The sequence below is a fragment of the Mchenga conophoros genome, linkage group LG17 (assembly GCF_057382185.1).
Source record: "Mchenga conophoros isolate Kocher_MC1m ecotype Shallow Benthic linkage group LG17, M_conophoros_male_GT1.1, whole genome shotgun sequence".
Lineage (NCBI taxonomy): Eukaryota > Metazoa > Chordata > Actinopteri > Cichliformes > Cichlidae > Mchenga > Mchenga conophoros.
In genome coordinates this window covers 37,259,792-37,286,727 of record NC_140542.1, presented here as the reverse complement: position 1 = coordinate 37,286,727, position 26,936 = coordinate 37,259,792, and the positions used below count along the sequence as shown (strand labels likewise).

At 44.0% G+C, this 26,936-nt stretch overlaps 1 protein-coding gene across 16 annotated transcripts in view; it reads left to right on the top strand.

Annotated features, from left to right (window-relative positions):
* The window catches only part of sox5 (SRY-box transcription factor 5), a 247,642-nt gene that overhangs the window by 183,519 nt on the left and 37,187 nt on the right, over positions 1-26,936 (top strand). For 14 of the 16 annotated variants that reach the window (XM_085250797.1, XM_085250799.1, XM_085250796.1 and 11 more), the window contains 3 exons: positions 20,496-20,582; positions 25,380-25,552; positions 26,782-26,850. In XM_085250797.1, the coding sequence (XP_085106923.1) occupies positions 20,496-20,582; positions 25,380-25,552; positions 26,782-26,850 (329 nt within the window). The remainder of the gene's footprint in view (positions 1-20,495; positions 20,583-25,379; positions 25,553-26,781; positions 26,851-26,936) is intronic. The other 2 variants (XM_085250804.1, XM_085250801.1) reach the window with 1 other exon arrangement.

The following is a 26,936-nucleotide window of genomic DNA, read 5'->3' as shown; positions in this document are numbered from 1 at the left end:
GCGCTAACAAAAGGCCCCAGCGCCTCAAGACCCAGCACGCACACACACAAACCCAGGCTAAAGAAAAAAGAAAAGAGAGCAAAGGAAGAAAAAGGAGGCTGAGAAAAGATGAAGAGAGGCAGAGGGAAATGGAGGAAGTGGGGGGGGGGACGATGAGGGGCAGTATTGAACGTGAGATAGAAATCCCTTTTCTGTGTTCTGTGCCCGGCTAGCTATTGTTTGGCTGTGTGGCTCACAAAGGCCATTAGCAGCAAACAGCAGGTTGGGATGAAAATTTAATGAAGGCTTTAATCATTATGAAAGGCCTGGAATATTACTGCTCTCTCTCTCTCTCTTTCACACACACATACACAAAGCCTCCAGCTGGATCAATGAGACACACATACACATTCATAGTGTACGAACATTGACACCAGGAGGGATGTGAACAAGGGGCCAGGGACACAAAATGGGTCAGAAAACGATAAACATCTTGAAACAGAAAGAGGGGCTTGACTTATCGAAGGCAGGCCCTGAGCTCTTTAGACATCACACACACACACACACACAGACACACAGACAGTCACGCTCGCTAAGAATGCCTTAAGTTTGAAAGATTTAGTTTTGTGTCTGTGGCTAGTGCTGCTCTACTTAGGCTAGATGAATGGAGATAGTAGATACTAGGTCAGTGTGAGTGCTGTTAAAGCCTTTGGGAGCACATATACTTGCGCATGTGCATTTGCATATGTATTTGTGGCAGAAAGTGTGTGTGTTTGCTGTGGGAAGGATTGCATTTGGTTGCATACATGTAAGGTGTGTGTGTTGGCCTCTAATAAATGACTAGCCATGTTGTCCCCCATGGCCTGGCCCAACCATGCTCCACCGCTCTCCTGCTCTCTACATTCATCTCCTGTCTTAATCCACGGCCACCTGCTACCCGCGAGATACTCTCACACACACGCGCACACTCTCTCAAACACACTGCTCCAAAACATGTGCAAAGACACACACACACAGACACACAGCGTTCTGTCTTTAATAAATTCTTCAGCAGTGACAAGGCGAAGATAAAAATGCCATGACAAAGCGTGCGTGCATGTGCGTTCCTGTGCGTTCAACTCAAGCGGCTCATGCTGGAGCGTGTGCGTTGTGCCATTACATGGAATTATGAGTGCAGAGTGCAGAGCATGGCAGGAGGCTCGGGGTCAAGAGGAGACGCGGTGCAGAAACCCAAGAGAGATGGCTGCACGAGCACACGCATGCACACCTGGACAGCTACCTCGGAGTCATCATTTAACCTTATGGGACCCATACGCCACAGAGCAACCCCCAGTGATAACCTATTAGCCCAGTCAGACAGACAGACATACAGACAGACAGAAGTTATAAGCTGCAAAAGGAAAAATGAGGGGAATTAAAAGGAGGAGTAACATCACTAAATGGGGCACAGATGTTCCTCTCGGCCCCTGGAGTGGTGCCTCCACTGCCCTGGACTTTCACCAGACACTCAGCCTCCTCTCCTCTCCTTTTCTCTCCTCTCTTCTCCTCTCCTTGTCTCACTACATGGCGGCATGGACTGTAAGTGGCTCGCACATTAAGTGCCAGCTGAGCTCCATCTCTGGACCCGTCTGTTGACCCTCTGCTACCCAGCTACAGCTACCAGTCACTGGGGCTTCATAGCCTTTGGGATTGTTTTTTTTTTTTTTAATGTTTTTTTTTTTTTCTTTTTTAGCTTCAGCTGTTACAGGGATAAACAAAGCTTCCCAGCCTGAAGTCGCTCAGAAAATCTGCTGTATGTGTTTTTTGGTAGATACAACTTTCGACTTTGTATTTAGCTTACATTCTGTTGCAAAAACTGAGACCCAGTTACTCAGAAAAGTCAAAAATCTTGTTGCAAATAGTTTAATGTGGACAGTATTTACTTTTTACAGTCTGTGAACAGTAAACGAATCAAAGAGCGCAGGTGAGGGAGACACCATTAATGCTTACATCCTGTCACACCATCTCAATGTTTCGCTAGGTGTAGTTTTCTAGAATGAAAATTGTCCCGACACGAATGTGATTACACTATAACAAGGCTCAAAGCTGTTCTTTGAGCAACCACCTCGTTATATTACCTATATCATTAAAATGTATTATTATTATTTCAAGAAAGAAACATTGTAGCTTACTTTTATAGGTACTTTTTTTTTTTCCTTGGTGCTTTGGGCACCTCAGGGCAAGTCCTGTTTCATTCCATTACATTTAAGAGAAAGCAGATGTCTCCAAAACTGGGCAACTCACACCACAACAGTTTACATGGATAAATAGCACCACAGGCCAGAGGAAAGCTATGTGAATTAAATTCTGGGGTGAGCTGTCCGTTCAACTTAACAACATTTAGGCATTTTAGCATTTGAAGATTTGAGAAAAACAAGAAACAGCCTTGAAATATCTTTTTAAAGGTATTTGCTTTTTATTCAGACCAAAGTCTGCAGGAAACTGGATTCTTAGTGTGACACTTCCTTTCCTTCATACAACTTGGGAAAGAGTTTTGTACTAGTTTGAAAGTAAACGTTAACATTTGCATAAAAGAAAAAATGTACCTGAGTCTACTGCCATCGATATGAATGAGAGTACAAGCAATAATACTGTCATGTATTTGATGTATGTGTCTCTCCTGTCAGAGTGTTTGTCGGGGTCAGTAAATGGCAACGCTGTCGTTTCAGCGAGCCAGCGTGCATGTTTGAGGTCAGAGCCTCGCCACTCTTCTTTATCACCTAATTTTGTACATACGTGCACAGAAACAAGAGACGCACTCGTCCCCACACACTTGTAACCTCGCACGCCGGTCTGCAGCCCTGCAACCTTAAGGTCAACCAAAACGGTATTTTACTGCTGAGCGTACTCGCCGCCCCGAGCTCCTCGAAGGCACAGGTTTCCATACTGAAAATGCCAACTCAGTGACAGATGTCATGCAGCACACAGTCACCGACACATGCTCGCACATGTACGCGCAGCACTTCATCTATTTTCGAGACATGGAGGGGTACCAGGGGCTTGCTTTTAGAGAGCACTGAGGCATTTTATAGGACAGCACTTAGGCGAGGCCATTGTGCCACACAGGCGCACAGTGGCCGGAGCTCCCTCACGCCTGCGTACACTCCAATGGGTGACAATGGGAAGGGCGGATACATTCTTCCTAAGAAGAAGGAGAGAGAGAATGAAAGGAAGGGGGAAAAAAGGAGGCAGAGAAGCGGAGGGATCGAGGCAGTTTCTTGTTCATCCGTCCATCAGTCGCGTCACCTCCCCTCTACCCCCTCCTCATCCTCACTTTGCCTAATCCTACTTCTTCTCTGCTATCTGGGGGGTTACGTCAAACACGCTCGCACACATGCATACACTACAAACATCAACAATGGCATGTACGGCCCTTGCAAGTCACCACACAGACCTCTTGATTTTTTTATTTATTTTTTTTTAAGCAGAGATCCCTGAGGGGAATTTGCAGACTGCAACACACATATATGGATCTAAACACACACAGCAGCAGGTTCACACCCCTAGCGTGGGAGCGGGTTGAACGTCTTTATGTGATTTCCACCCTTTGTTGGTAATTAGTTAGTTGTATAAATTAACATGAAGTGCAGCAGGACTCTCGCAGCCATTGTTTGCCGCGATTATTCTTGTCGCACTGGGAAAAGGAAAGCAAGTGAAACCAAACAGAGGGGGGACGTTGAAAGAGATTTTTTTTTTTTCCTTTTTGCTTTTGTCAACTCGCTAAAAATGAAGGGATGAAGCAAGAAAAGGCGTGATTTTTCTCATTCGCCAATCAAAGCGCTCCAAATGTACGGACAGCATTTGCCGAAGAGAAGTTGACACCATGCTTGTGAGACTGCTGCTACCTTGAACCCTTTCCTAAGGAGATGTGGACTCGTGTTTTATGCTTCACCACCTATTCGGTGACCTGGTGGAAAAAGAAAAAAGCCCTCAGTAGTAAAAAATTCAAACATTCTTTGCTTAGAAAGATCTCCACATTAAAAAAAAAAAAGAAGAAGAAGAAAGAAACAACGACCTTTTGCTGAAATAAAACTCACTTTGAAGCAGGAAAAAGTGGACGCCTCATGTTGCTTATCCAAGAAAACCAAACCTTTTTATTTATCGTTCTCTCCACTTATCCGAGTCTCATTGTGCTAGTTAACTTTGCTGGGTTTGTTATAGAAAGGGGAAAAAATCATCATGGACATGGCTCACAATTCAAATCGAGTCAATTTGGCATTTCTTTTTCTTTTCCTTTTTTTCGTTCTTTCTTCTTTCTCCTTTTGTGGCATGAGAAACAGGCAACGTCATGGGGCGAACCTGAGGCCTATTGTGGGGCTGGCCATTGTTGGCTTGATGAAAGGCGCATTCAAGTCACTTTTCTCATTGAATTGTTTTGCGTCCGCTTTTCAGCGTTGCATTCTCTCTCCAGCGTTGCACGAGACAATCGCTGAGGATGAAACTCTTTTTCTGCCATTCTTCCGTGTCCAGATGAGCAATATTAAGTAGATGAATAGTGTGTGTGTGTTTGTGTTTTTGAGGGGAAAAGCAGTGCCCCAGCTTTTGTCCAATACATGAGCATAAAAGCGCTTACACAGAGGAGAGAGGGTCCTGTGGTTTTTCTTAAGGTGTGTGTGTGCGCCTGTGTGTATTATTGCCCCCCCGGCGTGGCATTAAGTTAAGGACAAAGGCTCGAGCTTCATGAATCAGCCGGGGCTTCCATAGCTTAGCTGCTGTGACCTAGTCACAGTTTGACTGTCCTAGAGTACAGTGTGTGTGTTTGTGGATATCTGATGATGAGTTGGGCAAGAGGTGTGCGTTTCTTCAAGGTGAGATTGTAATTGTGCATGTGTGCTACATGTTTGGGCTTCTGTGCGCGTGTATTTGTGTGAGTCTCCCATAAAGGCCTAACTCCCAAATATTAGACAGGCCCCAGTGTTTTGGCACTCACCCATTAATTTCCATTCAGCGTCATGTCCCATGACCAAATCAGCGGAATCCATGATTTATCTATTCAGCTTTCTCATAAACTCTCTTCATTTGCACACCCACTTGTTGTTTTTCTTCCTTTTTCTCTCATTTTCCTTTTGGTCTTTTCTCCCATTCCCATGGAGAGTCAGAGGAATGTTTTTATGCTGCAAAATGGCTGCAAGATTAATGAGTTTTGTGCAGAGTGCGCTGACTTTCATTTGTCCCTCAATTACTTTATCAAAAGGATATGAAATGCGGCAGAAAATCTCCAAACTTTTCACCGAGGCACTTAAGCAACAAGAACACTCTGAGAAACACTGTGGTGCAATTGCTGTTTGGAGTTCAACCAGTTTTTCAAAGGGGCCAAATAACTGTGCCCTCCAACATTTTTACTTTGTGAGAAAAATTGTCAAGTTAGCCAACAACTTCAACAATCTTCCATTAAGTAGTTTAGTGACATACCAGCAGTTACTTTGTGAGTAGGTGGATGTTGCATTTTGGAAAGAAATGCTCGAGTTTTTCTCTTTTTTTTTTCATCTTGACTCTTTGCCACAACAAAATATAAAAAGGTATCACTTAGCTGCAAGGTTTCCACAAACTTCTCTTAATGTGTACATTTTGTAGTGCATGCACAGGAAGGCACTGAGCTGACTTTAAATAGGTGGAAATTGCTCACAAGTTATGCTTTTGAGAACTTGAGTAACATATATGCTGTAGTGTATGAGCTGCCTGTTTTATATTTTGTATTTCTCGGTTAATTACAGGTCTGTCATTTACTTACTGGGCACAACAATGTGCTTAATGTGCTCTGGTGCTGATAAAAACCTCATAATTCATAATTCATTGACTATATCATTGTGTTACACTAGTAACCTTTTGCATGTTCAGTTAATCTGTCTTATAAAGTTCCACCAAAACATAATTTTACTTGTAGTGTAATTGATATACAGCCTGAAGACCAGAAAGCTTTAAAATCAAAACTATAAAGGCCAATGTATAATTTTCTGTAGGATATAAAACATGTATTTTAAACAGAAGCGAGTATCCTCCGTGATTAGCTTATTAGCAGACTTTCTGTACTTTTTATTCCATACATTAACCAAATCTCTTGCTGTACATTGTGGTAACGTATACAGTATGTGTGTAAGGGACTGCACTCCGGTTTCCCCTGTATAATCCATGTAGGCTTGTTGCAAAGTAGCACAATCTGCTCAGTGCAATTTTACATCTCAGCTCTAACACAGATGTGAAAGCGTCAGAGCTGTAGTCCGCTCTCGCCCATGTCAGCAGCGTCCAGAGCAGGATTTAAAGCCTGACATGGATGTAAAGGGGCTTTAACAACCTGATTGGAGGCGTGGGATTGATGTCACCACATAGCTCTAGTTATATTCTCTGCACACACATACTTTCAAGTCTGCATACACATGCATGATAAATGCACCAAGCTGTTTGACCTGACCAAGGAGTCACAGCTTCCCATGATGCATCAGGGATAGCGAATGGCCACACGCCAGCTATCCACGTAGTCACCACCCACGAGCCAGCCCCACCGTTTCTGCTCCGTCCTATATCACAGATATTAAGGTGGTGTTCTTCAGCACGCAGAGAGTAACAAATCTGTCTTGTAGTGTGTCAGGAAGCCAGTCCTAGTCTGGTCCAGCAGCCAGTCAGTGTGTCAGTCTTTGAAACCACAAGGTCTTTATTAATTAACCCCGGGCTGGCTGCTCAAAGGGGTAAGGTCCTGCAGATGAAGTGGCAGCGTCTGTGTTGTCAGCCGCATAGGTCACGACCTGCCCCTTCAGCATGACCCCGGCCTTATTTGAGCCAGATGTTAAGGAGCAAGGGTCTGCGCTGCATTCTTTTCTTTCCCTGCTGCTTGGCCAGCAGAGCGGTCACCATCAGCGACTCGAGTCAGAGCTCTGATTTTCTTCTGGGTAGATCGCTGCTGTTCTCCTCTGTCTGCCACCCCACACCCCACCTTTTTCCCTCTCTCTGTCTCCCTGTGGGATCCATCCTTTCACCTCTCCCCCTCCCTTCCCTCTGTTTTTCCCCCTCCTTCCTTGTTTGGCCCATTGCCCCTTTCCGCTTCGCTCAAGGGAAAGAGTGCCGTGTGTGTATTGCCTGGCAGTATGCCCGCTCTCATCATTTTCTCCCCATCCCCTCCTTTGCTTTTTATGCCATCCTTCCTTCGTATCTCTCTCTTCTCTCACTCATTCCGTGCTTTTTACCCCTCTCCTATCTATGCCTAAATTCTTCTTCTCCGCCACGCTCCCTTCATCTTTCTCCTTCCACCTCCCTTTGTCCCCATCACTCTTTCCACCTGCTTCTAATCACCAACCCTCCATCTCTTTCACTCCCTGCCTTCATTCATACTTCGCTCTGCGTCTTTCTCTCTTCCATCCTCCCTCTTCTCCCCCCCCCCTCATCCTTTCCTCGGCTGGGCTCAGGAGCAGTGAACAGGTGTTGTCTCCTTTTGATTTGGGTGCGTTCGGATTAATGCTGTCAGCTCAGCTGTTAAAACAACTGCCACCGCCAGATGCCAGTCAGTTTGGGGCTGGAGTTGTCACCTACACACAAACACACACACACACATATTCAAACATCCAAACATGCTCAGATGCAAGTGTGCTTGCACATGCACACGCGCACTCACACACACACACACAAGCACTTGGCCTCTTGGCTCATTGTAATACTGACAGAGCAAATCAGCTGTTGTATGCCAGTCTTCTCTATAACCCAGGTGTGTGTTTCTGTAGCCTTTCCAAAACATCACAGACAGTCAGTATAAAAGAGTATATGACAAGATACTGCAGTGATCATTAATACACTGCCAGAGTTGCTAAAGACTCACTTAGACAGTCATCTTTTAAGGGTTTTTTTGTCTTTAACCATAGCAATACTCACACCAGTTCCAGTTAAGAAGAATACTTAATGTTCTGAGTGGGGCTCGAGGAATTTTCTAAACTCAAAGAATGACTTTACCAGCGTTTTCTTAAGTTGTGTTCGGGGCTGTAAACCATGGGAGCGGGCATTTAGCAGACAGGAAATATGACTCTTGTGAGTCCCTTAATTTAATAGAAGAAATCTTGGCGCACTAAATGACGATGCTAAAAGTCTTCCTGTTGTGGACAGTTACTTTGAAGTGAAGAGACACCACTTAACCATTTCGGGATCTTAAATTAAGCAGTTTGTCATTCAAAAGTTAGTTTTAATTAGATATTTGTCTAAAAATAATAATAAAAGACAAGTAGTACTAACCAACCTCTGATGGATCAGCTGAATTTCCTTGTTGGTGGATAATAGCAAAAGAAATGACATTTAGTGATGTCATTAGTGATGTTTAGCGCTGGAGCGCCCCCCGCGACCCTGAAAAAAAAGGATAAGCGGAAGCGAATGGATGGATGGATGGATGGATGGATGGAGCTGCCAATTTCTTTTGCCAAATCAGTTTTGCCCTCTCTGTAAATTTTCTGATTTTGTGAAACACGGTCAGTTTTCTCATTTTAAGTTTTTTTTAAAGGTTTCCTGCACAAAAGAGAGAATAGATAACTATAGAAACACAGCAAAAATACTGGCGTCAACCCAAATGTTCACAATCGGTACATTCAAGTAAAAGACATTTGATGAAGAACCATTTTCTGCCTGTCAGTTGCTTAAATTTAGAATGTGGTTCCTTGTTGTTAAAGTTTGTTAGTAAAATGATGATTTAAAATTATGATCAACTGTGAATATCAGCGATTAGTAACAGTGCTATTTATGGCTCCATCAGATGTGGGTAGAGACTGCAGACTCACTGGAGGTACACGTGTGTGTCTGTGTGTGTCATATGGTGGGTTGCTGGCCCTGTAGTGGTGATACTGGTGGTGATATATTCATATTTTATCTTTTTATCAGTTCAGTCTCATGATGGTGGCTTAAGAAGAGTCACACAGAGAGACGTTTTTAAGGTGGTGCTGGTTTATCTGGCACTCTTTCTCCCAAACTCAGATATTCTAATATTGAGCCCTATTTGTAGTGTACCCCCCACCTCCCAATCCCACGATAAGATTGTCAGTTTACGCTTGTTGCTGTTTTGTAACCCACCAACTGAACCATATTTTACCCCATTTTACTGCCGATCACGGCCTCGTCCATTTTGTTGGTGTGTTGAATTACACTAACAAAGTTATTTCCAAGGTTATTATACCCCACTCTAGTCTCCAGTTTCCAGCGAGCCAAACGTTGTTAGGACAATTAGTCCAATCAAGGAGTCATGGGTGTCTTGTGGGAGAAGGAGGAAAAGAGGGTCAACACAGACAGGAATGTTCAGGGAGAAAATAAGTACCACACAACATGTTGTGTTTATAAGGGTTTACAATAAATGTGATGTGATATTTATCAATAGAGTTCATGCACCCGACTTGACTCAGTTATCTTGTTCTGAAAAAGATATGAATGATAAGATTAAGCGCGGGTTGATTTAATTAAAAAAAAAGAACCACAATATGTTTTGATAAACATTGGTTTCTAGTTTATTTCCAAAGAAAAGCTGAAGCAGTGTCGTAGCAGATATTCCAATCAGATTTTGGCTTTGAGTAAATTGAATTTGAATTTTTTGACAGCTGTTTTAACCCACTTCAAACTTCAGCTGGTAGTGGGTAGACCTGTTACACTGTTATCTTCTATAGTATATTACTTGTATAGAGGTGAATGTTCATATTAAACAAGACCAAAGTTTCAAATAATAAGGTCAACATTTTGTACAAGTAATACCCGTGAGGCATAAGCTCGGGCTCCAGACTTCTCTAAACGCTTGGTTTCAGGCAGGTTTTTCTTCTGCTGGCTCTGTATGATTTAAGTGTGAGAGTGAATATGTCTGAAAGGGTCGTCAAGCACAGCTCACAACTTTAGAAAGGAGCCGTTTAAAGCAGCGGCAGAAGTTCACTTTTCAGTTCCCAAACACTTTGTCTTCCAGCTCCCAAAATGTTGACTTGGAAACTTGTATTTGGTGCTTTTTGTTAAAAATTGTAAGTCTAAAGACTGAGGGGAAGTACAGTAACCCTGATGACATCACTGTCACCTCCACAGGGTTGTTGTTTTACTTCACTGTTGTTACGTCATCCCTCGTTATAGTTTAATTATATCAAGTTGCTCAAATGTCAGCAGAGGCATTGGTTCAAATCCAGGCTAGCCAGACCTTTACTCCGGGTCTTTCTCCTGCTCTTTCCCCCTTTCTTTCTGTCTATCTCTGTCATTTGCTTCGTAAAATAAAGGCAAAGACACCCACAACTCTGTCATTTAATGCGCGAGTTTTACTCTTCCTATTTGCTAGCCACAGATGGCTAAGTGATCTAAACGTGACCTAACCATCAGTTGTTATCAACGAGGCATCTCATCAACCAAACTTATTTCTTCGCCTAACTGCGGCGTAATCTTGCCAGGAAAACTTGAGAATAGGAAAAGATTTACAAGGAGCGACGTTGACACGCCCGAGTAATTGGTGCACGGTGACCCATAAGGCTCCAACAGGTCAGACACACACACACGCAAACACACACACACACACACACACACGCAAACACACACATGCTAGTCAGCAGAACATTCCACTGCTGTTTGGACTGTTGTTGCCATTGGTCTAATGGTTCTCACATGTCTGTCGCCCTATCTTTGAGCTGCACACAGGACAATGTGGGCTATTCTTAAGACTTTACAACATGCTCTGTCTCAAGCCGTTCAGCGCACAGATGGAACAAACATTCACACATAGAGAAGAAAGACAAAAAAGAGACAGAGATGGATATCAAGACTCAAACAGACACATAAACAGAGGGAGAAGTGTGTGCGCATGTGTGCGCGTCTGTTTGCTCTTGTCAGCGGCGTCCGCGTTAACTGGAATAGGCGGATCCCGCCTCCGCTGTCCAGCAAAGCAAAGCCACTCTAAAGCCAAGCCAACTGTCAATCAAACAGCCAACACAGGGCCAAACTATGATAACATCAGAAATAACGGTCTTCACCCATCAGTCTCACACGCGCACACACACACATAAGAGGTTAAAGTCACAGCTCAGCACTGTTTGAATAGGCTTCCAACATGCAAAACAGCATTAGTGTGTCAGCAGTGTCTTGCTGTTCTGTCTGTCTCTCTGTCATTGCTTTGACAGGCAGACGAAAAATGTCATGACTCGCAAGAGAAAACGCTGCTGCTGTGTGTCTGCGTGTGTGTTTATGCGTGCACGCGCACGGAAGCGCGCACTCTCAGTCTGTCTCTTGTGTAGTTAATGCGTGGGTCCATTCCCCTTCTATACTCGGCAGGCCCAATACACAATGTCTTCTTTTGTTGTCACGTTAAAGTGATGCAATAAAGCTGTGCAGTGACAAGGACGGCCCGGGGGCTGCTGCAGTGACAGAGACGTCGAGTGTGTTGCGTGCGTGTGTGTGTGTGTGTGTGTGTGTGCGTGCATGGAGTGGAGACAAGAGCACTGAAGAGGGGTTATTGCCACAAGACAGATTGCAAGTGTCATTTTCCATTACAGCAGCCTGAGCCACTGTGTGTGACACACACACATGCACACACACGCACACAAGGTGCACATGCCTTGGCCCACTTTAACAGGATGCTTTTGACAGGGAGAGATGTGCATGCGTTAAGAGCACTGGCCCCTAGTATTTAACTCCATCCTTATAGAAACACATTTAATGATTTTTTTTCCCTTTTACTTTAGATGGCTTATCTGATTGGTTGAGCCACAGCTCATTGGTATGAATCTGATTTTTCCATGAAAGTAAAGACTTCAGGTAAATTGCATTTGAATTTGCAAGTAACTAATAGATGCTGAAAACCTAATTTTAGCGATTTACATAGTTTAGTTGAAAGATTACATCACAAGCCATATTTAAACCCTTGTTAAACAGGCTGAAAACATATTGGATCATTTAAAAAATCTAAAGGTAAAACAGAGATTTTCTTAGTTGTATTTCTTTATTTCTTTCTTTATTTTTAAAGTTCACAGTCACAAGATGCAGGGTTTTTTATGTGGCAACAGAGCAGCTTTTCAGAGGCTCCTCAGTGAATACATTGAGTTTTAAATACAGCATGACCCATTGTTGCATGTGAACTTCTATTATCTATTCAAAAGTCTCTCATGAGGCTCTGTTTGTTAACCAGGCAATTAGCAGGCAGTATTTGGTGGTTATCAGTACTTCAGTTGACACTTGGTCTCTTCAGCCTGTAAAGTATGAGGCAGTAAAATGAAAATGGGATCTGTGTTCAGTCCCATAGCTTGTCCCTAATAAGGTGTGGTGGCAGCGGCTATCAGGGGCTGAGCTGAATTAGTCCGCAGTGGATTCAAATGTCTAGATCCTATCAAACACCATTTAATGATAATGGAGGTCACAGAGGCAATTGGGAAAATGCTGTGTGTATGTCTGTGTGTGTGAAAGGAACGTTTCTCTGTCTCCCGCAAAAACACAGCATTAAGATAGCATTGCTAATTTCACCGGCTCGGCACAAAAACAACACGCAGAGGAGAGAAGAAAGGAGGGAAAAAAAATAATGCAACAACACACAAGCGAAATGAAACAACAAGGAAAAGTTTCTGTGCGACTTTCTCGAATGTCGCTCCAGATTTTGCCCTTCATCGTTCTTTCACAATGTCGCGCCCTCTCCGCTGCTATTTCTGACTGCCAGTGTGTGGATCTGGCTCGCTGAGATTTCATGCCAGTGTAAAAATTGGCTGAGGGTTTGGTTCAAATCAAATTGGACATAAGCACCCACAACACCATCTGTTAGGGAAAGGCAGTGGAGTGAAGGGCAGAACTCTGCATTCAGATAAATGGATTTTCAATTTATTAAATTGTTGACTGACACCCTTGTAAATGTTCGCTTTATGTGGCGCGGCCTATTCTTAGAACTTAATGGAAACATGTTGCCATACATCCATGCAATTCCTAATATTAGAATGCAAAAAAAAAAGTCCTGCTGCATCTGTTGTTTTGAGTTCGATCTTTTCTTTTTGCAGCACGAGAGAAAAAAAAATAAAAACGTGTCCTTTTTCTACAACTTAAGACTAAAATAAAGCGCCCCGCTCGGTTAGACTTCAGGTGTTTTGGCAAGTGATAACGTGTGTGACGGTTTGTATTAACAGGTGTGTCGCACCGAAACACAGCTGAGATTGTCACAGCACTTCAGGGGAGGGCCATATGTCCCCCCACCTTCCCCGTCGCTTCACCCAAAAACCTAACTTACATTAAAAGGTGAAAAACAACCTCGCAACTCTCTGAAGTTGATTTTGTTCAGCGTGAGTGCATGCCAGATACTTTGAGTCTGCGTGTGCTGGTGTCCTCCCTAGTCTAGTGGTCTGGGTGTTTATTAATAACTAAAGTTGGAGCAGCTTCTGAATGAAGAGTCACTGCGGACACTGAGGCCGACCAGGGACTGAATCTACACACACGCACACACATCCTCTGTCTGTTTCTTGCTGCGATCCTCTGCTTCAGTGGGAGAAACGGAGCACTGGGGGGGCGGGGGGGTTAGAAAGTAAGGAGGGAGGAGGATGAGGAGGAGGAGAGGGATTTTAGTGTTTACACAGAGGCCCGGCCACCGCGGCAACTGTTGCCAAGCGCCGTTCTCCCCAACAACAAGCCAGTAATTGGTACTTTTAGCAGCTAACCTTGCGGAGGTGGTGGTGCGAGGTGGGCTTGGACAAAAAGCTTTTTGATACATCTCCTCTCTGAAACATAGTGCCCCTGTTTCTGTTTCCTTTTCCTTTTTTCCCTTTTTTTTTTTATAAACAAGAGACTGCCCATAATCTTGGCACCATCCTCATTGCTTTGGAACGATTGGACTGTCTTTAGAAGGAATCGATGAAAATGTGTCCAGACACATGGCCCAGCTCAACCAGACATGAATTGATCATCAAAATATCAACATCATCATTTCGTAATGGAGCGTGTTGGCGCCGTCAGCGTGAGGGGGGAGTCGGGGGTAGACAGACTGTGCAAAGCAAGAGCTGCGGTATCGAGAGGGTGTAAATAAGTGAGTTGTATTCCAAATTCAAAAGTTTCTTTGAACACCTCCATAATGTAAAAGACTGTTAAAGTTGAAGCGTTTTACTGCTGCGAGACTGGGTTAGCTACAATTTTGTAAATAGTAACAACCAACCTTTTTGCTTTTTTGGAGTAAGTATAGATATACCGGAATAAATCTGTTTTAGGTGAAGCATTAAGTCAGGTAATTACAGCTTGAAGCTATCTGGAATCAAACGTCGTTCTTAATTACGAATCCATGTGTAGGTGTGTTTGACTCCATCCTCAAACTGGTGCTTATAAGTCTTTTTCGTACAGTACACCACCCCCCAGATACAAGGTGAAAGTTTGATTAGTGCTTTTATGTAGCTCGGAATAATCAGATTTGTTTTATAGCTGACTCGAATGTCTAGATGCATTAAGAAATTTCATCAGTTGTTGTATCGTGAGACAATTCTGATTAAAGGCTATAAATCCAAAATGACGAGCAGGTCAAATCAGTTATGTTTCTGTGATTTTGACTTTGATTCATTTAGGGTAACCTTGTTAAGGTGTTTGCATGACTGTTGCACAGAGTTACCTTAATCTAGTTATAGTCTAATCTTTAGATCACATGTAGACATGCGTATTCTGTCTCTGTGATGACCACCAGCTAATGTGCGTGTGTGCTTTTTTGCTTTCTTAACTGCAGAAGTCACCACACGTTTTAGTGCCCCACTCGCTGCCTCTCTGTTGCTTCTTCCTGCCATCTCAATACTTCTGTGTTCAGGGTGGCAGTCTTAGACAAACTGCACCAGTGCTTGTATAATTGCTTATTCAAAGCTGACCCCTGCTCAGTTGGGGAGGAGGAGAATGAAGGAGGAAGGGGTTAGAGGGGGGAGGAGTAGATGGAGTCTCCTCATGGCTGCCAAGGCCCAAGTCAATGTGGAGCCTGTTTTGCGGGATATAAGCGCCGGCCACGGGTCCCAAGCCAGGGCCCTTTCCTGTGGGCCCTCCTCCTCCTCCTTGTCTTCGTTCTCCTCCTTCATCCTCCACCCTCCTCTGAGCCCGGCTGGGCCTGGCGCTGGCACAGAGGCCCCTTTGTTGTGCACCCGAGGACCCGGGCTCTCTGTCTCTCATACTCTCTCTTTTCCTCCCCTCTCTGCCTCTCTCTCTTTTTCTTTCTTTCTCTTTCCACACACACCACTCCGCCTCCTCCTCCTCCTCACCACCACCCCCCTTTCTTTTCCTTTAAAGGTCTCCAGTCTTCACAAATATGAGATAATAGGAAAAATAGAGCTGGCTGCTTCTGGTGACTCAGGGCAAAACGTCTGAGTGAAAAATAGAAAGTGAGAGAGGGAGAGAGAGAGAGATGGCATTGTTCGTAAGGTTGGTCCGAGCAAGCTGGACTGAGGTTGAGTCTCCTCCCCTCGCTCTCTCTCTCTCTCCTCTCTCCAGCAGCTCCCGAACCAAAAGCTTACTGTGGATCCAAAAGCCGGACGGGGGTTTGCTGCAACACACACACACGCACAGACACACACACACTGTTTCTCTCTCCGTCTCTCGGCAGGTGGACGGGGTTGTTTTGGCTCGGCTGCAGGGCAGCAGCTTGACTCCGTTTGAGCCAATGAGCCAAAATAATAGCCGACGATTCCAGAGTTATTGTCAGCGCTTTCCCCCCTCTGCTTTTCCCAGAATCCTTCTCAGCTGTGCGGGATCCGAATCAGAACGTCGCCCTCGGATGAATTCATTCGCTTACGCATGAAAATACAACAGTGGGATCACCAGTTGTTTGTACTGTACGCTCCAAACCATACAGACAAAACAAGGAAAGATGATTTTTGAAACTGCCTAATCCACTCTGATTGATTCAAGCGCCAAAATGTTGCAGGCAAAAAAATATAAATTGAAGGAAATGCGCAGAAAAACATCTAGAATGACGTGTGTTGGTATTTTACTCAGTGCAGACATCATACAGTTTAAACAAGGAGCTGAAGAATTTTCAGAATATGTATGTGTGATATTTTCAACATTATTTACATCCTTAAAGCAACTTAAGAAGCGAATAATGGAGAGAACTGCAGTTTAAATACTCAACACTTCCTCTTGCCTAATTTTTCTTTTAACACAATAAACTCCCCTCACACCTTATTTTTTTCTCACGGGGTATCCTCCCTCACCCTCATCTCACACCACCCAATCCTGAAAATATGCGACCCACACCCGTGCGTGGGCACCAGACTCCACCCGCTTACCTCACACAACACCAACATACGCAGACACATACTCGCATACACACTCAGCATCCCATACGTCAGAGAAACAGGGAGTAGTGTCTCGTATTTTCATGGAAAGTGTTGTGCTGTCCTCCTTTATTATGTGATTTTTGGCCCGTAATTAGCACTAGTAGATTCTTGCTATGTTTCCATTCAGCTGTCAAGCAGATTTTATTTAAAAAAAAAAAAAGACTTCTTAAAACATTATGGAACATGAAGAGTGAATTAAGTGCATTTCCATATGCTGAGCTGAAGGAAATAAATGCTTGAATCTGAACGAGGTGGAAAGAGTCTTTCAAGAACCGATTTGTATTGGACAAGTTGTTTTTGTTGTTGTGGAACATCAGCCGTGGACATATTTATATATATATTTTTTTTAGAAGGAAGACAAAAACAAGCGATTTGCTTCTAATGAACTAGTGAACAAGAAGATAATGCATAGACAGGTCACAGTTTCAGGCTTTCTAAACCAAACGGCAACCTCTGGGGCTTAAAAACGAAGTTTGGGGCTGCAGTTCCTTTAGTGACCACTAGGATGGCTCCAAAAGCACGTTAATCCCCACAGTCTCCCATGGTTAAAAGCCTTTCACTTAAAGTTTAAGTATAAATGGCACAGTCGGTCATTTTTTTTAGGTTATTTAATAAAGATTTATTGATTAGTATACGATGTGTATATCTCTGAAAGCAATCTTATAACTTATTAAAAATACATAGGAGTGTGTGTCATTTTGAGGAAGGTGCCATGTTGCCCCGCCATTTTGAACACACAGTGGACAACAAAATACCACCTCATATGGCCTCATATGTAGTACACCAAAGGTGAAAAGAAGTTAACCCGTATTCATGTCTGCACCTTCAAACTCAAGATATGAAGGATCATACCTATGTTTGATCAGCTTTTCAATTCAATTCAATTTTATTTATACAGCGCCAAATCACAACAACAGTCACCTCAAGGTGCTTTATATTGTAAGGTAGACCCTACAATAATACATACAGAGAAAACCCCAACAATCATATGACCCCCTATGAGCAAGAACTTCGGCGACAGTGGGAAGGAAAAACTCCCTTTTAACAGGAAGAAACCTCCGGCAGAACCAGGCTCAGGGAGGGGCGGGGCCATCTGCTGCGACCGGTTGGGGTGAGAGAAGGAAGACAGGATAAAAGCTGAAAAGGGGTCCTCTTCACTGAAGAAGGGAAAATGTGAAGGAAAGAGACAACACAGCTTGCTCCTCACCTCAAGCCTCAACTCCTGAACTGGATTGAGGACTGACAATGGACCAGCTAAACGACAACAGTTGATTATAAGCTAACATTATATCTCATATTATATAACATTATATATATATATAGCTAATGTCGAGTGCTCTAAAAATGACACTTTACTTCTTATAAACAGTTTCATTCAATTCGCACATCGTATGAGACTTTATTTAAAAAGCGTCAGAGTCTAACTATGTTTTCTCCACTTCAAAGAAAGTTTCTCTAACAGTAGCAAACAGTCGAACAACAGCTAACCAATGCAGACAAATGCTGTCTGTCAGGTGTCACCACCACTAATTTGAGTCACTGAATTGATCTTCTCAGCTGTCTCTGTGATGTTTGTGGTTTTTGGAGAATTTTAATGGAATTACGCAGTAAATAAAACAGCCTGCTGTGTGGTACAGAACATCATTGCATTACATTCATACAGTTTATAGAGGTAGCTGGATAGTCTAAGCCAATAACTTGGCACGCCACCCTCTCATCCAAATATGGTTACTTCTGATACCAAAACAGCACCCAAATATTGTGGCTTCAAAATGCAAAGCCCAGAAAGCAATGAGTGATGTCAAAGAGTCCATGTCCATCTTTATTTTACAGTCTGTGGTTCAAACAGATCATTTTAACTGATTCGCACATGTATGTGTGGGTTCTTGACCTCTATTTCTGTGCGTGTATTTTTGCAGTTTGTCATGGGTGACAGTGGAAGTTCATTTCTCTTAGTGTTCGCCACATCAATCAACATCCCACTAAAAGATACAGCACGCCATCCCCTCTTTCCTTCTCATCCCCTCTTTTCTCTCCCTCTCAGCTCCTCCTGCCCATTTCCTCCCATTTTGCCATCCGCCGCACAATGAAAGAGCCTCTTGGCTTTTATTAATAGTTAAAGTGGCCCCAGCCTGTCACTGGGGACAATGGCTGCAGCCCTGTTAATAAATAAAAATAATAACTAGGAGATGGAGACAGAGAGGGAGTGCAATGGAAAGAGAACAGGCGACACTGCCATTTGTTGTTCCCTCTCACTTGTCAAAGCTCTTTGGCTTAAAAGCCTCTGTCATTGTTGAGGGAGAGGGGGCTGGGGGGAGGGGAGTGAGAGACAGAGAAAAATAAGGAGAGAGAGAAAGAGGCAGTGCCAGGGGCTAATAGCACCTGTTGGGGTGATGGTGAGACAGCTGTCGTGGAGGGTGGGGGGGACACAGGAGCACACTCTTTCTTCTACTCTTTCTATGCATGTTTTTGCAAAAGACTCTCTATCGACTCGTGCTCCTCCTCTTCGCCCTACCTTCATCCTGCTGTGAACCGATTCCCTGAAGGCTACAGTGGCTTCTGAGTGAAAGCACTAGGGCTGCTGTCTTACTGGTTAAGTGGCAGCGTTGAAGACTCAAGGACAGAACAGGGCAAGGACAGTGGGAAGACGAACAGGAAAAAGTGAGAAGTGGACTTGGCTCGAAGTTCAGCGTTGATCCCGAGGTGTGTGTTTTTTGCAAATGTGTGCTCACTGTAATCAGCAGGGCATGGATGTTGTCGTCTCCACGCCAGAGGAAAGGACCTGATTCAGGCCTTGAGGGAAGCAGAAATTAATGTGCTCTATTTTTTGAGTGTGTGTCATTATGTGAGGGGGGCTTGCGTGCAGGTTTGCAGGTGATCGGGTGTCGTTTAAATCCTTTAAATCTCCAGGTGGTTTGTCAACACTCCACTGTGGACAGAAAGGGAAATAGACGGATGAGAAGGAAAGAAAGAAGTTTAGGCAAAGTGCTGCTTTTTTGTGTACTCTGATTTGTTGTTGAGTGTGGAAGATATGTGTACATTCGTGTCTCTTTTAGAGGAAAAGATGCACTAAGCTGTTCAACTCAACACACCGGACATCCCCCCCCTCTCCTCTGTGGAAAACCTGAGTGTTTGTGCATCAGTATGCATGTGTATGGGTTTATGCATGCAGGCTGTCTCACACCAGCGAGATTAAGACTTTTCTTAAATCAGTCTTGTCATTATAGGGGAAGGAAAATAATCTGGGGACAAACAAACTTTTTTCCTGCTGTCAGCGTTTGCAAGTGTGTATACATCTATGTGTGGAGCCACATATACTGTATGAGCACATTCAAGTGTGTGTGTGTTTGCATTGGCTGATAGGGTTAATCTCCGTACTCAAAGTGTAAAACCTCTCTCCTTAGGAAGGCCTCCCATCCCAAGTGCAGATGGCTCCCAGTAAATAAAGTACTCTCTCTTTCTTTCTCCCTCTTTTGTCTGATCACTCCTCTCTCCTTCTCGTTCACGTCAATCACAGCCAACATTGTGACTACTCGAGGTTCATGGCCATATATCTGTGTACGCGTTTGTTTTTTTCCGGTGCTTATATGTGCACACATCTTAGGATTGGATCTTTCCAAGTATACACTCACCCGTGTGACATTTCCATTCCCCTCACTGTATGTGTACTTGTGTGCACAACTGTTACCATAGTTTGATTGTAATTAGTGAGTCTGCGAGTGTGTGTTTAGGTAGTGGTTTGTGCGCGTGTGTGTATGTGCGTGCGCCTGTAAGCGTCTGTGTGGAGTGTGTGTTGAAAACAAAGCACTAGCTGATAATGTGTTCATTGTGGCGGGTGCATTAAGGCCCTCTTTGTCTCAGGGCCCACAGGGCTAATGATTCTCTAGCAGCAGGTGAGAGGGAAAAAAGCCTCTCTTTTTTCGTCTCTCTCTCTCTCCCCCCATCTCCTCCACTTGTCTCTCTCTTTATCTTGCGTTGCGCTCCCTCGCTCTCTCCCTTTTTCGCTCACTTGTTTTTGTTTTTCAGATTTCCTCTCTTTCGATTATCAGCTCCTCTCTTTCCGCCTTTCTCTCCCTCTCTCTCCTGCTGATGCGGCCATTAGGCTGAGCCGCTGCTGCCTTTATTACAGCAAATGGACTTTAAATGAGCTTTATTGTCATGTTGGCCAGCCATCTGAATCCCTCTCTCTCTCCCTCTCCCCTGCCCCCCCGCCCCTCATCCTCCCCTAAACAGAGGCCCCCAGCATTGAGAGGCTGTTGTCAAAGGACTGGAAGGATAAACTTTTGGCCATGGGCTCAGGGCACGTCGGAGAAATTAAAGGTACGGTAAAACTAAATTATGCCAGAACTTAAAGACTTTAACCCTGTGAACTTGATTGAGGCACTGACGATGTCCATTGCGGGAGTAAAACATCTAGAGTTAGATTAAATATATGAGGCAGAAAGGCCTAAAGCGTGGTAGGTATGACATCTAGTGATGGGGCCATATTGTAAAGATGACAGCTCAGGTTAAAGTTGACCTGAAATGAACTAATATGAACTGAATTCAGATGAAGTGATCCTAAATGAACTTGATCTGTCCTGAACTAAACCAGGACACCTGCTTCATCTTGTGCGTATGACCAGCGCGTCAAAAAAAAAAAAAAGTTAATGGCGTCTCTGCTAGTCTCGCAGCTCGCTGTTAATTCACTGCTAATCGACCATTTTATCCACAACAACCCTCTTTAACACCCAAGAGCGACACAGGCGGAGTAGGACAGAGGGCAGCAGGGGATACAAAAAGGGAACAAGTGGAGCTGTGCTGTGAATATGCAGGAGCAAGAATTAACGAGAACGAAAGCGAGAGAGGGGAAAAGATATAAGAGAGGCAGAAGAGACTGTGGCCATTATTCCCTGTAACTCCAGGGCAAAGCCGTCGTTCTCCTCCAGTAATTGAGCTTCATTAGGAAGCAAAGCAATATGTAATCAAAGAGCCTCGCGGAGCAGCGTGGCCATCGAGAGCAGGGCTCCATTGATCAAACCTCCTTTTCCCAGCTCCCTGCCGCGCTGACATTTCTGTGTAGGGGCGTCCCGCTTGGTGCACCACACACCAACGCTGGGGAGCAATGTGTGTGCATGCAGCGGAAGCACACATATGCACGTTTGTGTCTGTTAAGCCGGTGCGTGTCTTACATAAGAATCTGTGAGAAAAGGTAGAGCTGCGGAGATACTAAAGTGTTTGCTTTAATAGCGTCAGTGTGTAGGTGAGCGCACACATTGCTCTCACACTGTCAGCGCATCTCTTGATTTTTTTTTTTTTTTTTTTGCCCCCATCGAATTCCATTGAAGAGCATTTTGTGGGGAACAAAGTGAGCCACTGCCTCCTGCTCCGTTGGCTTTATTGAGAAGAAACATTGGTAAAAAGGCCCCATGCGGTTCACATAGCGATACACATACACACAATTATGGAACTCATAGTCCTGGAATAAATCTCCCCACGGTGTTATGCTATTAACGTCGCTCCCCCACACTAAAAAGTGACAGCACAGATGAGAACAATTGCTTGAAATCTGGATAACATTTTTATTCATCATTACGTTTATATGAAGGGAAATGCTTAAACCCCATACAAGAGACTTTTAAAGCTGCACCAATCTCTTTTTTTTGGGGGGGGGGAATAATCTTTGTACAGCTGTTTGCTTTTTCTTTTTTACTTCTGCTTGAAATCTCTGCTAAATATTTATCTCTACACTGCATTCCTTTTTACAATAAAGTTGTGTGAAAAGACACTGTAAAGTCTAGTTCCAAAGTTCCAAAGTGTGAAATGATCGCTTTGCTTAGCTGCTCAAAAGAAAGGAAGAGAAAAGCAACAAAAAGAAAATAAACTGGTGCCATTTATAGTCTTAAATAGTAGCTTTGTACTTGAAGCCATTTTTCTGTGATTGGCTGACCCTCGCAAACACCAGGTAGTTTAGGCTTCTGGACTCTGAGATTAGATACCCGAGGTATCCTCTTCCTTTGGCTGAAGAATAGAAACACTGCCTGAAACACAGCTTCTGGAGAAGGGCTAAACCTAAGCTTTTGGCTCATAAAGATTACTTATTCACTGACCTTGTTATCTTTATTGTCTTTACTCTGGTTTAATATGACCATCTAGGTACTTTAGGTTCATTCTGTACACCACCCATACAGAATGAGACAAAACCAGGTTTAAAGTCATTACGACAATTAAAAGGAACAGCTAATATTGTGTGGGGAGAGGATGCTGGCTGAGAGAGAGCAAGAGAGTTGGAGGAGTTTCACTTGGTTCCACTGACCGGTCAGGAGAAGGTAATTGTTGACTGGTCTTCCTAAAACAAATTAGGCAAACAGGATCAGGCAGGTACACACACAGCTAGCAGGAGCAACAGTGGTATTCCTAATAATGTACTTACTATGTGCATTTTACACTCCTCATTTATCTTTAAATAAACAATAAATGCAATAGAAAGGTCTGACTATAAGTAACTTTATTAGGATAACCAATTCTTCTGGTTTTTATTACTACAAACTACCACAAAACACCCACCATGTTAAGTACCTTAATTTCTCACCTTAGTATTGACTTGATGATATCAACTAATTTGATTATTCAGAGAAATTAAGTTCTTGTGTCCAAGTAAATATACTTCTTTGCATATGTTCTGCATTCTCTTATTCTACTTCACATCTATAATCCATTTCCTCCTCTTCTTTCTCCCTCCCTCCCTGGCCATCTCATCCCCACTCCTCCTTACTTACCCAGGGGGAGTTATCAGTGCAGCCGGGGTCATTAATTAGCACCGAACACAGTGACAAGTATTACATTGTTACAAATTGGTTAATTACCCTGCGCACGAGTGTGTGCGTGTGTGAGAGAGAGCGAAAAGGGAGAGAGTTGGTGTCGATTCGGGGAGTTTGTAGGTAAGCTCAGGCCGCGGCAATCAGCCTAAGGAGAAATGTGTGTAAACCAATGGAGGAAACCAGTTATCGATCCACCTGCCTGCCTCGCAGCAGCTGAAGAAACAAGGCAACGCGAGCTGATTTATGGGGTGACCACAGAAATTCTCAAAGTGTGAATGGGAAGAAATGAGAAGCAAAAGACGGGGGCGCCTCATGTCGGCGTTGGAGATTTTCGACATCTCGTCTCAGTTACTGAGCGTGTCGTTTTCCCCGGCCTTAGAGGGGAGCTGGAAACAGCTTGCAGAAAAAGAACGAGGACCGTCTTCCAGGCTCCTGGTTCGAGGAATGTCCGTTCACATCGGCGCGCACGCGCTCACTGTTTGGAACCAATTTTCTATATGTGTGGGTGTGTGTGCAGAGGGAGGCTAACCCTAACAAGAAAGCCCTACAATAAAAAGCCTCCTTTGATCCATCCTTTCACCTTTGCAACCCCCCTCTTAGCCTCTTTTTTTCTTTTTCTTTTTTCTCCCCTTCCTTCACACCCCTTCACCCCTCCGTTTGAACATGCCAACGTTTGTAACACAAGGCTCTTTCTTGTCTTGGTCAGCTTTGGCTACACACACACACACATATACATTCTGGCTCTACAAAGGTGAGTCTGTGAGTTAGGACAGCGGCGTGTTTATTTTTCCAGCGGCCAGTGCTCCCGACAGTTGCCTTTATTGTTCATTGTTGGCGGATGGATGGAGCGCGGGGGGAAGTGAGGGAGAAGGGGGGGAAAGGGGGTGTCGGTGGGTGCAGTGGGGGTGGCGGTGGGTGAGGCGGCAGCTACCAACAGGGGAAGACAAATGGATGGCTCTCACCTTCCCGAGCGGTCAAAGGCCAGGTCAGCAGACATGGCCTACGTCCCCCCCCCCCGACACAGATCTCGTCTTCTGGCTCCCCTCTTTCATCCCCTGCTGTGCTTCTCTTTCTTTTCTCCCGTTTCCTTCTCTTCCTTCTCTTTCTCCCTCTTTTCTTGTCCTCATCTGGTTTGACTGGTGCAGGAATGTGGCCCTGTTAAAGGTAGCAGCTGAAGAACAATGGGGGATTGTGCTGTTCCACACACACACACACACACACACACACACACACACACACACACACAACAAAGGCATGTAGGCAAACATCAATATATATGACCAGACATGGGCGCACACACATACTGATTTTGCCTCCGTGTGCCTCTCTCTAACTACATCCTGTTGAATGATTTAGGCCTTGTGTGGAAGCGCGCGCATGTGTGTGTATGTGTGTTTGTAATGGAGCTGGTATGTCAGGATCTAAGGAGTCAAAGGTCAGGCCATGCTAAATGTGAGCAGGAGGTTGGCTGACTGCAGGGTAAACACAGACCAGACACACTCTCCTTCTCTCTCTTTTCCTTCTCTTTTTCTCACAAGCACACTCATAGGAAAAAAAATACAACTCAATACTGCTACGGAGCACTTCCAAATTTATCCATATTTCAGCACCAATCGGATAAATATTGATTGTACTTTAAGTTTTAGTGAAGAATGTCAATTTGCAAACCTGGCTGAAGATTCGTTTTGTTTGCTAAACGTACGATTCTGGCTCAGACATTACATTTGCTTTGCCTCTTCTTCCCACCACATTTTGCCTGTTTACAAATACTTCCTCAGCCAGCTTTATTTTCTTTATTTCAATACGGCAATAAAAGCGGTGATGGATGTGGCTTGATTAATCACTGCTGGCCTTCTGTGCCCAGGAGAATGAGTCAACATCTGGTTTTACAACCCTGCTGCACACAAACGGCACTTTACCCATCTTCCTTTGACATGCCCCCTTCTACCATTCAAAGCCCCTAACCAGTCATATATTAAGTCAGCTAACAAGTCATGGATAGCTTTGCTCTGTTTTTTCTTTTTGGTTTCTCTGACCCTGACTTCAACCCCAATGATTCATGCCATCCTTTGTATAGCCATTTTAATTTACAAAAACTGAAAAAAAAAAACAGTAAACTACAGGGTTAATTTTAATATTTGAGGTGCTCGGACTCATCCAGCTGTAACCAGCCTGTTTTTAATTTAACAAAGGAAATATCAAGTCTAAAAACTGGAAGTGGAATTTCAAAAAGCACGGGGTAACCTTAGCAGAGTACTGCTTATTTCATATCACCTTTGACCTCTGTTGCCCCCCCTTCTTCACTCTTGCCCTTTAGGTACCCCAGACAGCCTGGCGGAGAAAGAGCGCCAACTCATGGGCATGATTGGCCAGTTGAGCAGCCTGAGGGAGCAGCTCTTGGCGGCCCATGAGGAGCAGAAGAAGCTGGCCGCCTCACAGATGGAGAAGCAGAGGCAGCAGATGGAGCTCGCCAAGCAGCAGCAGGATCAGGTATAGGAGCACGGTGCATGTGAAGGGCCTCATTTGGAAATGGCGTTTACTCCATGCCTATGCTGCAAAAAGAAAAAAAAATGTCCATACTAACAAGCCATTCAGTCTCCATTACTTGGTATATGGAGCACATTGTTTGATTGATCGCATTGCAAAATGTAAACTTCAAAGGTCAGTACTGTTTAAAATGCATCTTATAGGTCTACAACAGAAGGTGGATTTGAAAAGCAACAAATCACAGGATTTTCTGTCCCCTGCACGCTCTTTCTTCCACACACACACACACATCTCATGCAGCGCTCAAGCAGCCAGAGACATGCGCCTTTGGCAGCTTAAACACAAGGACATTACACAGGAATCAGCTGAGGGTATGTAGTGTTGGAGCGGATGTAGAAGAGACATGCACACACTCCCAGCTCCCAGGCGAGAGTCTGCCAGGTATTTGCATAGAGAAGGGTTTCCCTTTTTTTGCCATGCTTTTTTGCTCCTGGAAGGCTTGGTTTTACAAAGAGAAGGATGGGCCCACACACACACACACACACACACAGAAATACAGCTGTAAGGACAAATCACCTGTGACAAACACAATGCATTACAGTGCTCCTGGCTTCATCCTGCACCAGCACACAGTGCATGACTCTGACATTATGAAGACTGTACTCTATGTGAATTCTTGTGTTTCTCCATTTCTTTTTAGGAGTTGCTGGAGTTTCAGCTCAAAAGTTACTTATGTTTTTGCTGTAGCTGTTGTGTTTCATTGAAAGCATTGTTTTGAATGCAAAACAAAAGTTAAAGGTAAAGAAAGTGAAAAATTACCTTTCAAGAACAAAAGTATTTGTATTTTTGTCTGTTTTCTAGGATTGTAGAAGCCAAATTTCACATAATTGTGTAATTCTTTCCTAGTTAAATAAAAGACGCAGTCACATAAGTGAAAGCAAGCAGCTTTAAATTATCCTATGAGGCTAACTGTTAAAAATTGTGTGCTCATTATTTTTCAGCTAACATATCAAAAGCAGTCAGTTGTCAGCATGTCAGTAAGTGGGTCGATGTTGAGTCCATATGAAATGAGCTTTTTAATATTTCATACCAGGGCACTGACCCTCTGTCGTGCAACTGGGGCATCAGAGACCTGCAGATGTGTCGCATCTCCCACAGGCTCTGCACACACGAACGCACACGCATGCACTTTGTATGCAGTTCTAAAAGCGCATGGTGTGCTCTGTCCACAGATTGCCCGGCAACAGCAGCAGCTTCTACAGCAGCAACACAAAATCAACCTCCTGCAGCAACAAATCCAGGTGAGGCCAGCTTGTGTCTGCATGGCCATCCATATGATGTGCGCGCATGTTTGTGTATGTGCCCTTTGTGTGTTGGGTTTGTGTGA